Source organism: Felis catus, chromosome D1 (genome assembly GCF_018350175.1).
Source record: "Felis catus isolate Fca126 chromosome D1, F.catus_Fca126_mat1.0, whole genome shotgun sequence".
In the NCBI taxonomy this organism is placed as follows: Eukaryota; Metazoa; Chordata; class Mammalia; order Carnivora; family Felidae; genus Felis; species Felis catus.
In genome coordinates, this window is record NC_058377.1 from 32,170,792 (window position 1) to 32,186,771 (window position 15,980).

Below are 15,980 nucleotides of genomic sequence, written 5' to 3' on the forward strand. Positions count from 1 at the left end.
AGACATCCAGATGGCCCACAGGCACATGAGAAGATGCTCAATGTCGCTCCTCATCAAGGAAATACAAATCAAAACCACACTCAGATATCACCTCATGCCAGTCAGAGTGGCCAAAATGAACAAATCAGGAGATTATAGATGCTGGCGAGGATGTGGAGAAACAGGAACACTCTTGTACTGTTGGTGGGAATGCAAACTGGTGCAGCCACTCTGGAAAACAGTGTGGAGGTTCCTCAAAAAATTAAAAATAGACCTACCCTATGACCCAGCAATAGCACTGCTAGGAATTTACCCAAGGGATACAGGAGTGCTGATGCCTAGTGGCACTTGTACCCCAGTGTTTATGGCAGCACTTTCAACAAGAGCCAAATTATGGAAAGAGCCTAAATGTCCATCAACTGATGAATGGAGAAAGAAATTGTGGTTTATATACACAATGGAGTACTACATGGCAATGAGAAAGAATGAAATATGGCCTTTTGTAGCAACATGGATGGAACTGGAGAGTGCGATGCTAAGTGAAATAATGCATACAGCGAAAGACAGATATCATGTTTTCACTCTTATATGGATCCTGAGAAACTTAACAGAAACCCATGGGGGAGGAAAAGGAAAAAAAAAAAGAGGTTATAGAGGGAGGGAGCCAAAGCATAAGAGACTCTTAAAAACTGAGAACTGAGGGTTGATGGAGGTTGGAGCAAGGGGAGGGTGGGTGATGGGTACTGAAGAGGGCACCTGTTGGGATGAGCACTGGGTGTTGTTGGAAACCAATTTGACAATGAATTGCATATTTAAAAAATAATAAATAAAATAAATAAAAACATTAAAAAATTCTACATTTATGAATTTAATGTGCAATCTCCTAATTTTCCATATAGGATGTACATTTTTCTTTCAACTACATGTGGGATTTTCTCAGGACTAAAACATCTAATGTATGCATATACACAAAATATCAAATGAAGAAATCCACTCTAACGAAATGAAATCATACTGGTGAACATAGGTTACATTTTTTATGGCAGTACTCAAGGTGGGGTGATATTTTCAACTGGGGGGGGGGAGTTAACAGACACGTACACCACAAATCTTGAAGTTACAGCAACTTGCCTGCGCATCAGAAGGTCTGTCTTCTTTCTTACAGGGACAGAAAGGAGCCTTGAAAGTATGTGTGGTGAATGTAAAACTCAGGCAGGTCTGTGAATCTCTGACTGAGAAAATGAGAAAGAAAGGGGAAAAAAAAAGTGGAAATGTATCGAACAGGGTATCTAAGCATCAATTTTCATAAAGAAAAAATACCATCAGGCTTTTTCTTCTAAAATTGATTCAGGATGTTTGTTTGGTACAGTCTTACCCATACTGAGAAGTGGCCTTGGTATGTTCTTTGACCATGAGCAGTCTGGGAGGGACGCCGTGAATCTGCTTTTAGTAAAACTGCAATCAATTTAAAAGTATTTCAGATGTTCACGAGTTCATGAGAAATCAGAAAACATGCCAAATCTCAACTGAAAAGGGGATAAGGTAACGAGGATGTTTTTAAGATATTATTGATGAGATTCCTTCCAAAGAAGAGAAGAGAGGATAACTGTAACAAATTCTGTTGCAGGAATAATATTGAACATTCAAGAAACGGGCGGTTCCCGACACAACATACCTGTCAGGTTTCCAGTCGTTTCCAACGACTACAACATTGTTGGGAAAAAATCCCCACTGAAAGTTCATAAAAGCATGTGCGATGTGGAGGGCACATTGTGTTTTCATCTCTCGCTCTGGTTCCGGCAGGACTCGGAGAGTGGGTCTCAGCTCCTTCTTCTAGAAGGTCCTGAGAGTCAACATTTGGCGGCTTCACTTCCCAACTGAATGCGCCTCCTGTTCCTCCGAATTTGGGTCAGGCTTTCTCCCCCGAAAGAGGCCTGACCTGGAACAAACCAACCCCAGCCTCTCTGACATGGCGTCACGGGATCCCATGAATCCACGGATCCTCCAGGGAAATACCGGCAGGGGAAATGAGGAACAAACCACGGAACAGCCCAGAAAAAGCGAGGGACTGTGCCGCCAACCGACCACCCGCGCTTCCGGGGAAGCCGCCCAGGCCCTGCCTCCCCCGCCTCGGGACTCAGCCCCACCACCTAGGAGACGCCAAGGGGCTGCGAAGCCTCCAGGGTCTCCCCCAGGCCCGGGGACGGAACCTGCTGGAAACGCAGCTCTGGCTCTTTGCCCACACTCAGAGGCACTGGGTCCTCAGAAGCAAGGAAGCCTTCCCAGCCCCGAGGCGCCCTGGATCAGAAAAGCCTGGTTAGTGGGCGCCTTCTCAGGCCATCACTGCCCACGCAGAGGCCCGGCCCCTCCCTGGGCGTGGTGCGTGCGCGCCCTCTGCCGGCCGCCATGGGAATTCCGCAATGCTCAAGGCCATGGCTGCTCAGCTGGAAGTACTGAGAGTGCAGCTGGTCCAGTGAAGCCTGTTCTCCTGATCGGGAAGGGTCTTACCGAAGGGCTTGCTTGGGACACGAAGAAACCTTTTCCTTCTCCTTTTTACTGAGTGAAGAATGAAACCGAATTTATTGACGTAATGATATCATGTGTAATGCTTTAAGCAGCATTCACAGAAATAGACACCTGCTGACCTACAGATTATGGTGTTTAGCACCATAATACTTGGGTTAAATAAAAAAGTTGACACCTCTGAGAAAGAGATACAGGCTTCCAGCTATGGAATGAATAACTCATTGGGATCCAAGGTACAGCCCATAGAATAGCGTCAATCCTGTAAGAAAGCGTTGCATGCTTTCGCAATATAGCTACCCTTAGGTACCTGGAGAGCGTAATGTATACACACGGAATCACCATGATATATGCCTGAAACTGATACAACATGGTGAGTCTCCTATATTTCAATTAAAAATGACAAAATTTTTAATTTCTCCTTCACCATCAAAAATTATTTCTAATTGAGAACATATGAAATTCCATTTATACCACATTCTCTAACGTCAACATCTTGATGTTGAGAGCTTATTTTTCTTGTCAGTAATGTCTTTGAGGACACAAATGGGACAAGGTCAGAATGTGCATCTAGAGGGAGCTACACATCTGGTATAAATTTCCTGCCTCTATATGGGTAATTTCAATGAAAAGTGCTTTAGGGACGAAGATGGATGAAATCATTTCCATCAGACTCATAGGTAGATAATTGTGCCTTCAAATAATAATTGCCATCTCTTCATATCAGAGGAAGGCTGGGTGAAGATATAGGTTTCTCTTTTGATCTAAGAGAAGGCTGTGGTGTTTTAAACTGCTCACCTACCATCCAGAATCCAGAGATTAGCAGCCCTCGGCCTTCTGCTCTGTGCAGCCCTGTCCAGGAAACGGCACCACATCTCCTGTGTCCCCCTCTCCCCTGTCATGTTTTAGCTCAGGCCCTGATCACAGTGGATGAGAATCCTGTTTAGAGAAGCTGCTCATGCTGACCTTTACTGGAGCACGGCTGTTCCCAGCCACCGCAGGGAAGCATGTGGACAGCCAGATTTTGAGCCCTTGGTGGCCCAGCCATGACCCCAACGTGGATGGAAGGCTGGTTGCCTCCATAACCTGGGAGGAAGGAGGGCCAAGCAGGAGTCAGGGGCTCTGGGGCAGAACGCATGGGCTTTGAGGACCTGGAAAGAGTCACATGCTTACACCCAACTCCTCCTTGGTGGTGCGGAAGGAATGGGTATCATGTCATTGACTTCTGCCCTGCCTGGCCCTCAAAAAGGAAACAGTAGGGGGTGGGGCGACTTGGTAGCTCAGTCACTTAAGTGTCCCACTTTGGCTCAGGTCATGATCTCAGGATTTGTGAGTTTGAGCCCCACGTCGGGCTCTGTGCTGACAGCTCAGAGCCTGGAGCCTGCTTTGGATTCTGTGTCTCCCTCTCTCTCTGCCCCTCTCTCAATTGTGCTCTGTCTCTCTCTCTCACTCAAAAATAAACATTGCATCAAAATAAAAGATAAAAACAGAAAACACTGAGAGGAATATGGGCCATTATAAGACTCACACCCACAACTGCTACCATGAGTCTACCTCAGCTCCCACCTGGATTGGTGCTACCGTGAGGTAGCTGGTACGTGGGGAAATCCACAACGTGTGGATTCATGCAGGGTTTCCTCACTGTTCTACCCGAGACACTGCTGACCCCTCATCCATGTCTTGCAATCACGAATCAGCCATGTCCTGGGGGCTGATAGCTGCCCTGCTGATCACCACACACCACGGTGAGTAGGAAGTGCCACGTGCTTGCGAGGATCTATTGACGAGTGAACACAACTGTCACCAGATCTGGAGGAAGCTTGTGGCCACCACCCCAGAAGGAACCAGCGGGACATGTGCAGTCAATACAATTCAAACAGTCACTTATCTTCTGCCCCTATTACTGTAGATTCTCCCTGTTTGTGACCGTGTGTACAGGGGTCACACTGTGTACATCAACACAGAATGACCGTAGGTCCTCCTGGAAGCAGATAATGACAGAGATACAGAACTGTGATGGGTTTATTAAGGGAAACGAGGAAAAACAAAATAGAGGGGACAGGAATGGTCAGGGAAAGAATTCAGTCAAATATGCATACCAGACAACTTTTCTAAATATATCACATCACCACAGCCTATTGGTCATAGTTCAGGGTCCACGAAGTTCGCATTCTCCTGTAAGGCAACGAGATTTTGGGTTATTGCAATGGGATCTTGTGTTCTCCTCTATGTATTTTGTCTTCAACAATATATCTGTGGCCTTGGATGAACACTTAATTGTGTGGCTGCATCTGTGTGTGTACCTCTAAGGGATTAGGACTGTCTTCAAATCTTAGATATAGATCCCTGAATGTACACAGTATCACAGTTATCTTTTTCTTTTTCATAAAGTAGGACCTGAATTTTAAAAGAAAAAACACAGGGGTCTTTGCCGTATTTTTTGAAACAGGGATTGCCAACCTCTCAGCCTCAGGCATTACACTCTTAGTTTCATGAAATTGAATGAACATCTGTTGAGGACCTTCTGTGTGGAGATACATTCATTTCCACCCTGAGAAGGGTGAGTGTCCACTCCTCCCATACATTTTACAAATTCCTTAAGTGCTTCTCACCTCTTCATCGTACTGACCTCAGAAACCAACATTGTCCCTGTTTCTCAGATTACAAACCTGAGGCTCTGAGATGACCGCCGAGAGCTGGTGTTAGAGCTGACACAGCAGGAACACAGGCAAAACCTCAGGAGATTGCGAGGGAACTTTCGGAGACGCAAACCTGCAGGCAGGGTGGTGACAGCAGACGCAGGGGTGTGGTGACCAGAGTTCAGCAGGGGCGGCTCCTCCTCACCCCTGACTTCCCCACCAAGAGTCTGACTCAGGCTGAAGGCCAAGGAAGCGGCACAGCTGATCTACAACCTGCCTTCACATTTAGTCTCACTGAGACACGCTAACTTAGGCAGACAAGCATTTCCTAAGTTTAATTTCCTAAATCTTCCAGAACATTCTTCAAACATGTCCAGACCCTTCAGAAGACCAAGGGAAACAACAAACTTTATTTAGATTATGAACTAGGTGCACTGTGGTAACGTTGACATTTCAGAGATGATGACTGCATTCTACATTGTGGTTGAACCCGTGCAGCAGTCCTTTGCAGACTTCACACTGTCCTCATGCTCCCTTCCCAGTGTGTGGGCCCTGCCAGAAATGGCCTCCAAGTCCATCCTACTGACCCCAACGCCCTCCCCTCTGCACCTCCTCAAACTCTGCTTGCTGTGCTCAACTTCCCTTCTATTCCTGCGTGATTCAAGTTTCCCCCAGTTTTGCACTGGATCCTTCACTGGTACTTCCACTATGGTGACCACAAGGTCTGTGTCATATAATGCATGTGCCCCCTTTCAGACGGGACACCTGAGGCACCTACACTTAGGGGTGCATCTCATCCTTCACGGAGCTCAAAGCATTGTGTCTTTCAGACAGGCACCAGTACTCCTGATACATCTGCCTTTGTGTAAAACTCCTCTTTCTTGTAGACAAGAGAAACCTACAGCTGACCTCATTACAGGGAAATGACACAGCCCATTGTACACTATGTCCTGAGAAACTTGAGATATGTGACACTGTCCTCAGGCAGGCTTGCAGTTGAATTGCCAAGCCCTCACAAGCATCCCTACATCATTCCCACCAAGTCTTTCACCAAGAAGACGAATACGCTTTATCAGTCCCTCATCCAGTTCAGGTCATCTTACCAAATTTAGTACGTGGAGGAGCTGGGGGAGGAGGCGGAGGTGGCCCATCGCCCGTGACTGGTGGTGAAGGGTGGTCCATGGGGGACAGCCTGCAAGGCGATCCTGGGGAAGGACCAGGCCCTCTTGCATTCATAATGGCCTGCAGAACAGAAAAGAAAGCTATGTTCATAGGACAGAGCAAAGCACCAACACCAGCAAAAAGTGGCAACCCAAAGAAGCAGTGCTCATCTCCTGCCAGCTTGCCCACCACCAGGTTCCAAGAGGGCAGCATCAGCGCCAAAATCTCTACCCATACTTTGAGTTCCACTTATAGCTTTGGGGGAGGGGAACGGATGCTATGGGGACAAACCAGTGTTCCCACATGTGTGCAAATGTAGAACAGCAAGCTCTTATCCGAGAGGATTTATGGAATGAGTACCAAATTAATAAAATAGCATATTCCTGATAGGAAGGCATTTAAGTCCAGAATCGCCTTCCACCCCGCATCCGCCTCCACCACAGAGGCTGCTTATTTGTATGTGAAGAACTACAGATTGAGAAGGAATGACAATCCCAGGCTCCACACATGGAATCATAGCCCTCGTGGCTCAAAGCTCTGCCTCTAAGCCCCCGCCTGTGCCCGATCTGCTTCTCTCCCGACAATGAGGTCTTCTCCTCTCTGCAAGTGCTATCCATGGGCACAGAGACATGTTGGGGGATGGGGATCCTGAGGTCATGCAGAGAACCTCGAAAAGCATGTTCTTAGAGAAACATGTTACCTATACATGTTAGGTAGGCTGAGCTAATTTATTTTCATTCAGTGGTACTTCTCAGTTAACTACAGTACAACTCGCAGGGTACTTTTGTTCTCTGAAAAAATAAGCTGAAATTCTAACTAACAGAATTAACACAAATACACTTTCGTTTTTGCTGTACATCTCCATGTTTCACCTGTAACAGTGACACAGGACACAAGAGAACGTGCTCATGTGAACACAAAGGACACAGTGGAGAATTACAATGCAGGTAATTACGGATTGTCTCTCTTCACCACCCATGTAGCCATGCGTGTTTTCTAGGACAAATATGTCACCTCTTGGAGTTCAGAATATGTATACCCAGGGCACAACTGAAGAGATTCCAGACAGCACATTTACAAAAAAAAAAAAAAAAAAGAAAAGAAAAAAAAAAAGAAAAAAAGGCTGAATGTTGATGGGTATTAAATTTACTTTGTCTAAGACCACTCTAAATGACACATACAAAAATATAAGTTGGAGTGAAGGCAGTTTGCATTTTCAAAACATAAGGATAACTGCCGATTTTCTGAACACATTAATCCCCTAGAAAGAAACAGAACAGGAAGAAACAGCAAGAGCAATGATTCCACACTGAGGAGGTCCAGAAAAAATAAGTCATGCCAAAAGACTTCCAGGTGGAGTGTGGTCTCTTCCTCCCTGGGTTATTTCCAGGTATATACCAGAAAAGCCCTTGGGTGCTCAGCCCTAGGCACGATTGGTTCTAAACCTTCCACAAGGAGGTGACAGGCAGAAAGTAGAGAACCCCATAGACACTTGGGTTAAGGCTGTGCATTTGGAAAATGAGAAAAACAAGCAGACATATCATACAACACACAAAACAGACACAAAGCCGGGAGAGAGCGCTGAACAGAAAAAGGAGGGTTTTGCCAAAGAGTTACAACTGAAAATGTCCACAGCATTTACCTTGTCCTCCGTGATCCTTTTGGTAGAGTCAGTGTTGTTGTTACTCACAGGAGCAACATGTGGATCTGAAAAAGGCCCTAGAAGGGATGGAGGTTTATTCTGCTTTGAGTAGATTGTGCAGAGATTAAAAAAAAAAAAAACCAAAAACACAAAAACAAACAAAACAACCCCAAAAAACAAAAACCACTCTCCTCATTCCTCAAGCAACTTAAACTCTTTGGCCCAGTCAGATCCCAAATCACATGCACAGGGTATCCCACATGCTTCAGGTGATCCCAAGGTAAAGGGAGAGCCATTCTTTAAACTCTGATGAAGACCCATAAAAGCCCTGGTTCAGGTGTTTTCATAACTCCTCAAACAACTGTGGATGACTGGGGCTCAACTGGATGGATATACGTTAGGCTGCGCCTCATGCCTCCCACCGCCCAGCACATGGACTGTGTATGGCACACATCTGCTGAAGCGCTATGCCTGCTTTTCTGCATACAGCCCCATTCCATCTCCACAAGAGACACCTGTACCAACACAAGGTGGGGGAAATGACACAAGGATGATAAGTCAATCGTGAGACACTCAAGGAATGTGGTGATGATGGCAGGCATTTTCCTTGCGTTGCAATGGTCTGTGGTACCACCTCTGCACCTTGTACAAGACTCAACTACGGGGCGCCTGGATGGCTCAGTCGGTTAAGCGTCCGACTCCGGCTCAGGTCATGATCTCACAGTGCGTGAGTTCCAGCCCCACGTCGGGCTCTGTGTTGACAGCTCAGAGCCTGGAACCTGCTTCAGATTCTGTGTCTCCCTCTCTCTGACCCTCCCCCATTCATGCTCAGTCTCTGTCTGTCTCAAAAATAAATAAACATTAACAAATTTCTTAAAAAAGATTCAACAACAACAAAAATTAGATGAAGGTTCTTAGCAAGCCAACTCATACTGCCCAGATCATCTTACCAAGTGGTGCAGGTGGAGGGTTTCGGGATGGTCCCGAACCTGGCACAGGAGGTGGATGTGCACAGGAGATCATACGGTGGCCTCTAGGGTAGGGTGTGCAGAATCTTCCAGTTGATGGAGGAGGTCGCCACGGATCCACACTGCCCTGCAGAACAGAAGTGACAGCTATGTGCAGATGCCACACAAGAGAACCAATCCCCAAAGCAGCTGAAACCCATAGAAGTACGGGTCAGCACCTGCCCCCTTCTCTGCCACCAGGATCCGAGAGAGTAGCATCAGTACCTGAAAACTCTGTCCCTGCCACTGGGTACCACCTACAGCTTAGGCAACTAAACGCAGGCGGTTAAACTACTGTCACCACATGTCCCTGCCCAGGTCTGAGAATTTAGAACAAAATGATGCCATCTTACAGGATTAAATAAGTAATTCCAAACTAATGAAGCAGCATATTCCAGACAGGCGGACATCCATGTCCAGGATCACTTTGCATCCCTCCACTACAGGGACGGCAAAAGCTCTGTTTTTGGCTTATTCCGAACACAGAAAAATGGACTGCAAATACACAGCTCATTCTCTGCACATGAAATCACAGCTACTCTTGGGGACAAGTTCTGCCTGCCGGCCCCACTCTTGGCCCCCTCTGCTTCCCTCGCTGAGAAAGAGGTCTTCCTACTTTCTGCAAGTGCTGTCAAAGGCCAAGAAACCACTCGGGAGTTGGGGATGCCTGGAGTCTTGTAGGGGACCTGAGGAAATGTTTGCTGTGCGGAACATATTACACATCAATGAGTACTAGGCCCCCAAGTGTTCACCTGAATTCATAAGGAATTCTGGTTTTGTGTACACTACAAGACACAGAGTAATACATCGTATGGGAAAAAAGAGGCAGACATTCAGGAAACAGAATTAATGCAAATGTGTTTTGACTTTGGTATACACTTCCAGGGATGTGTCATGAGCGATGGTATCAGCTCTAACCCTGACTGGAGACACAAGAGAACCTGCTTATATGAATAAAACTGAAGGACCTTGTGTTCAGAATACTTTTACCTAAGATACTGCTTGAAAGGCTTCCAAACACTTCATTTACCCATGAAGACGTGAAGGTGGTGAGTTATGACAATGACGTTGTCAAAAACCATCATAAATTGTACAAGGCACACAATATAAAGATGGAGGGAAGTCTTTTCACGTTTACAATGAACAGACAGTCTTCACACATGAATAGTGAGACCAGAAAGAGGAAAATAACAACAACACTGATCCCACAGAGAGGTAGTGTGTTAGGAGTCAACAAGCTTAGAGACTTTGCTATAGAGTACAGTGTATCTTCCTGTTGTTGTTATTTTGAACACAAGGGAAAAGCCATAAAGGTGGTCAACTTCTAAGTTCCTTTGGCTACTAAACTGACCAGAAAAAAGATGACAGGCTGAAAAGAAAGCAGCCTGTAGACTCTTGGGTGAAGGCTGTGCATTTGGAAAATATAAACAGGCAGACATATCACACAACACACAAAACAGGGATAAGGCCGCAGAGCATGCTGTTCCACAAATGAGGGTTTCCTGACAGACTTACAACTGAAAATGTCCACAGCATTTACCTTGTCCTTCTCGGCATTGTTGGTAGACTGCTTGTAGTTGTGACTCATGGGAGTGACACCAGCTTCGGCTGAAGGCTCTAAAAGGGATAGAGGTTTACTCTGATTTTAGTAGACTGTGCAGAATTCACACAAACACCACATTTTGTGTCGTGTTAAACTCTTGCCCACACTCAGGACCAGGAGGAGAGGCAGAGAGTAACCCACAAGCCTCAGTTGACCCCAGTGATAAGGGGGAGATCTATCCCATCATATCTTAATGAAGAAACCATAGGGTCCTGGCTCATGTTCTTCATAATTAGTCAAATAACTTTCAACAGGGCAGCTCAAAGAGAAATCAGGAAATCGTCACCAAAACAGCCATTTCTCAATACACATGAGGGGTAATAACTCAGCATCTCATTTCAGATAAAAATTAAAACGAGAGCGTCAGTTGGTGGATAACATCAAAAAACCCTCCACAGAAGAGCATGGGTGTGTTTCTTCTGACTCCAGGCAAATTGTTCAGTCTTTCAGCTTATCTATAAGCTGCCTTCCACGTGGGAGCCGGTATTATGTAACTATTTCTGAATGGAACTGAACTTGACTGATATTATATTAAGGAGTAAAGGAAAACTATGGATGTTTAGCAGTGAAGCCGCAGAGGTGCACTGATAACATCAGAGGGCGAAGCCATTTGGAGCTTGGATTCAGGAATGTAGGTCTACAGTTCACAACAATAAAAATAAAGGAACATTAAAAATAGTCAATAAATGACCTTCTCCTCAAATAAACTAAAGTCTTCACATTGAGTCCGGGTGGGAAGAAGGATGAGGCCCCTGTCCTATCATCCTTTCCAGGCTCTTCAGACAGGGGGATGCTAGAGGAGGTGGGAGGGTCACAGTCAGAGGAGGGGCATGAGCTCCAACAGTCCCAGGGACAAGTGCCTCACTGCTTGCAGTACCAGAGGAGAACACCCTTCTGTCACCCCTTCAGACCACCTGCTGTCCTTAGTGTTTGTGGTTCTCTCCAGGACACACGATGATCACCCACAGGAAAAGGCTCTGCCACAGAAATTAGGCTGCTGCACATCACCACCTGCTCCTTACCTCTCCTCGGAGCGTTCTGCATCTCTGGACTTCCAGGCATTGGTCTCCACCTCCTGTATGCCTCAACCAGCCTCTCTCCTTCCATCCCAACCAGTCTTGGATACAGAAAAAGAATGGACTTCCATAAGAGTTGCAATGCCACGTCCTCTGACTACACACTAAACGGCACCGCTGTCATCCCTCAAAACACCCATAAAAACTCATGTCACGCTCCCACACCTGTATTTCAAGCGGGCGATCTCCCGGCTCTGTCCCGCCATTTTCATCTCCCAGATCTGAGTCTTGATCTAGGGGAGAAAAACACATCCACCTTCAGTCGTGCCAGACTGTGCACCAAAGAGAGAGGAGGAAAAAGGAAAACACTTACCCAGTTTTCCGCAGCATTACGCTCATAAACTGCGACCTGAAAAAGCAACAATGAAAAGTCCATGTTTGGGAATTCCAAGGGCCACTACACTCAACCACATGAGGTACTAAGGGTTCAATATGTCAGGCAGAACTCACGTTACCTGGTGTGTGAAGGTGAGTTCTGCCTTCTGCAGCTGTTCTCGTGTTTGTTCAATTTCCTGTCTGTGAGATACAATTGTTTTCGTCAAATAAGGCCTAATATTAGGTAGGATTATAAATAATCTGCTCATGTTCCCGTCATCCTCATATCTTTCCCCAATACAATTTATCCTTTCACATGAAACACTTTTCACACAATTATAAATGTACAGAACCAAAGCTATTGTTCCATCTCCTTACTCATTATTCCATGCCCGTAGGGTTCAGAGGTCATAGAATTCTTTTCCATTTGCAATCTTGCCCTAATTCATCATGTGACAAGTGACTTTCATCATAAAGCCAACATAAAGTTCTATTCTCCTTTAACTTGTGTACTCACCAGGTTTCCTAGGGTTGCAAAGACCAGGACCATCAGATGGTACTACCTTGTTGATGGATAGGATTTCATCCTATGACACACTGCTTTCCTCTAGATTATGACAACTGACACCACCCCTCAGGAACGTTGGCATGGATGAAGTTTCTACATGGGCAGGTCAATGCTGGAGACCCAGAAATGTTTAGTAGCTTAATTGTTTTATTCTTTCTAATACTTATCTTTTCCTATCTGTTAATTCTCTACGGATACGTCCTCTGAATTTGTGTTTGTATTACTATATTCATGGAGTCTACCCATTGTACAAAGGTTAGAACTAAGAAACGAACAGGGGTTTCATGAGCCGCTGCTAATTAGTATCTGAACTCACTTGCACTTGTCTATGTCCCTTGTAGCTATTTTCAGATTTTCCTCTGCAGTTGCCATCTGATTCTTCATTGCCACTAGTTCACAGTTTGTCATATCCAGATTCCTACGATGGGAAAGATACATACATAGTCCAGTAGCCAAGGTCCAGAAATTCTGCCTTTTTCCTTCTCAGCTCTCTTAAAGCCTAGATTCACATATCCCTATCCCCTCCCCCAACGATGCACAGACTGACAACACAGTCAGAGAAATGAAGACCCCATTTAATGGTAGAGAACATTCAACCTCCGTCTGCTGCCAAGTGGCCTACAATCAGAGCCGCCTTTCTAGTTCTCTGCTTCTACTCCTTCATCGTCAAGTCATCAAATAACATTGCACCTTGTGCCTTCCCAGAGTTGGTCTTTTGTTTGAGATGGAGAAGGCCTATTTCAGGTCAGTGTGAAAACCTGTGCCTGACCAACTGTACCCATTAGGATGAGGCAGGGGATCATCATTGCCTTACACCTCCATGGGGCAGTGCACTGAATCTCAGTCCAGAAGTTGTACCCTGACACAGACACTGAGCATGAAAGACAGCCTTCCAGGATATGGCTTCACCAGCATTGCAAATCACTCCCATACACCACTAAGGTTCAGGAGTGCAACCCCTGCCCACTCTTTCAAAGATCCTGGTGGAGGGAAAGGCCAATCTTAGAGTGGCAATATATGCTGAAATAGAACATGGTGTGAACTGTCCCACAGTCAGGCTGTTGTCTTCAGGAAACAGATTTCAGATGGAAAACTATCAACTTCATGGACTCAGTCTAATTTAACAAGACTCAGTTCATTGACAGTGAAGGCAGCAAAGGGAAATGCTTAGAAAGGCTGGTTTGCTGTGTTGCCCTCAGACTATTTTGTCCATGGTGTTGCTTTAAAGGGTTTCAACTTGGCACCGGATGTACTCAAGAATCACATGCAAAACTGAAAGACTGTTAGTAGTGGACACAAAAGCACTAGACAGAGAAAGGTACATGCATTTCCTTCTGGCCTCTCAGGGAGTCCTTCAGCAAATGTTTTCTGGGGGGGCTGTAATGTAGAGGCTCTGTTGTAAGGGGGTGAAGATAGAAAGGTGGTCAGGGTGCTCTACCTGCTCCCACAAAGAGCTTACAAATTAACAAAAACAACATGCCAGTGAGACAGAGCAGGCTCCACCCCGGGTGTGGAAAGGACTAACAGAAGCTGAGTCTCCAGGGAAGACAAGGAAGCATTTCCTTTTCAATGTGAATGAGGGGCTCTAAAGGCCCTCCTCCTGAGAACAAAAGGAAATACTGGACCAAAGAAGAAACATGCACCTGGTGCACCAAATTTCTAATGAACCCATGAAGACACATTTCATACGAGTCTCCCTTGCAGACTGGATGAAGAGATGCAGTACTGATGCCATCCCAACCCACAGTCTAGAAAGAAACTCCCATGGTTTCTGCAGCAAGATAAGTCAATGTGTTCCCTAAATATGTTTGACCCAAGTCTGGTGCTGAACAAAGATCACCTAATTCCCGGCTGATAAGACAATGGGATGGGATTGAAACCTATAGGCCAATGTAAATGGATCCAGAGGGGATCCTGTTATCAGTGTGCTTAATGCCAGTATCTTCCCTCTTCTACCCCAAGTACATGACACAAGAATGTGTGACAAGCACTAAGGACAGAAAGGAAAATGCAGGTTATAGGAAGCAAGGTAGGAAGGGCAGGCACAATTCTCCTGAATGCATTTGGCAAAAATACTCTGGATCCAATTCTAGAAGAAATATATTTATCTATAGCGGCCACCACATTCATTCATACAACAGTACTCGGGACCATTATCACATGAACGTCTTACTTTGCTGTAGCCATTTTTCTTTCTTCATAGAATTCATCAAGGACGTCTCCTCTCTCCTTCAGGCTTTTGGCTGTTTCTTCCCTGATTGCTTTAGTAGAACTCAAAGCATTACGAATGTCTTCCACGTCCTTTATCCTTGCTGTAAAAAAAATGGTTATTTTGTGCATGTGCATATGACCTGAGACTTGGTTTTGGGGTGACAGGAAAAGGGCAACTAGTGTGAAGGCAAGAAGGCATTCTTTCCCTTCCCAATGCAAAGTCATTGCCACCATATGGGGATTTCTCCCCAACAGACAACATACCTTCCAGTGCACGTTTATTGGACCTCCAGGCTCTCAGTTCCTCCAACTGACCGTTTGCATCTTCTGACTTTAGGACACATATGAGAAAATACATTCAAGAAATAATGATCGCACAACAATGTGAGTGCAACAGGACTGTGCATGGCAACAAAGAAAGATCCTGGGGCATAAATACAACAAGGAGAAGGCAAAGAACATGGAAAATAGTTCCAGTCAAAGGGCTCACAAATGGCTTTCTTAGGAGAATATTCCTCTATGCACACTGAACGTTGTTGAGCATTAAGAGAAGAAGGCAGTATACAATTTGCTATTGCCCTTCATCTCTCAACTATCTTGGGGGATTTTCTCCCTATCTTGGAGGGCAGGTCTGAATGATGTGGTAATGACCTAGTTGTGAAAATAAAAGATACTTCCTAGTCCTTGAAATAGCAAACTCCTCATGGTGGTCCTAGTGAAATGCCAGCTGTGCAGATGGAGGTTTGTCTCCCAGAGGCCCACTCTCTACTATGGTAAACAGCAAGCGAATATGCTATGCTCACCTCACCCAATGAACAAAAAGCCTCCAAAGTCAAATTACAGTAAAAGCAGCCAACTCTTAGCACTCCCCGATTCTTGACATTCCTCTCTCTCTCTCTCTTTCTGATTGCAAGGTAGCATGTGCACTTTGAAGGGTGTCATTTAAAATTTTATTGAAGTGCTCAACTTTTCTGATGTTCTCCTTCAACAGAACATGTTGAATGAGTCATAACAATTCCTTAATTTTACTTGTGTTTTTAGAACGCAATCCAGGCAAAGAAAGGATTCTGACTTTCAACTTAAGAGCTTCAGCAGAGTGAATGTTACTTTCTCTCTTAGCTTCTTGAAGATGTATCTTTAATTCATTGATGTATATACAAAACAAATGAAAAAGGAATCAGAATTCAAAAATAGCATCGTGATAGATAAGCCTATGTCTGATGTGTGACTCCTTTCACAAATAAAAAGGTAGTTTT

General features: G+C 45.2%; 1 protein-coding gene and 1 long non-coding RNA gene across 7 annotated transcripts in view; both read right to left on the reverse strand.

Annotated features, from left to right (window-relative positions):
• Nucleotides 1-1,110: 1,110 nt before the first annotated feature.
• On the reverse strand, nt 1,111-3,871 carry LOC123380421. Of its 3 annotated transcripts, XR_006586159.1 has the most exons (3): nt 1,655-3,871; nt 1,355-1,434; nt 1,111-1,211 (listed from the first exon to the last, which is right to left on the reverse strand). It is a non-coding gene; the product is annotated as an uncharacterized LOC123380421 (long non-coding RNA). The 3 variants fall into 3 exon arrangements; XR_006586160.1 differs by having other exon boundaries at nt 1,111-1,505; XR_006586158.1 differs by lacking the exon at nt 1,655-3,871 and having other exon boundaries at nt 1,355-1,648.
• A 635-nt stretch (nt 3,872-4,506) lies between these two features.
• Nucleotides 4,507-15,980, reverse strand: part of LOC123380411 (transport and Golgi organization protein 1 homolog) — a 207,520-nt gene continuing 196,046 nt past the window's right edge. For 3 of the 4 annotated variants that reach the window (XM_045038555.1, XM_045038557.1, XM_045038556.1), the window contains 14 exons: nt 15,797-15,859; nt 14,989-15,055; nt 14,687-14,825; nt 12,830-12,931; nt 12,086-12,146; nt 11,944-11,979; nt 11,796-11,863; nt 11,577-11,671; nt 10,492-10,568; nt 8,895-9,039; nt 7,945-8,021; nt 6,245-6,383; nt 5,172-5,274; nt 4,507-4,677 (listed from right to left, as the gene is read on the reverse strand). In XM_045038555.1, the coding sequence (XP_044894490.1) occupies nt 4,638-4,677; nt 5,172-5,274; nt 6,245-6,383; nt 7,945-8,021; nt 8,895-9,039; nt 10,492-10,568; nt 11,577-11,671; nt 11,796-11,863; nt 11,944-11,979; nt 12,086-12,146; nt 12,830-12,931; nt 14,687-14,825; nt 14,989-15,055; nt 15,797-15,859 (1,212 nt within the window). In that variant the 3' untranslated portion in view covers nt 4,507-4,637. The remainder of the gene's footprint in view (nt 4,678-5,171; nt 5,275-6,244; nt 6,384-7,944; nt 8,022-8,894; nt 9,040-10,491; nt 10,569-11,576; nt 11,672-11,795; nt 11,864-11,943; nt 11,980-12,085; nt 12,147-12,829; nt 12,932-14,686; nt 14,826-14,988; nt 15,056-15,796; nt 15,860-15,980) is intronic. The other variant, XM_045038558.1, reaches the window with a different exon arrangement.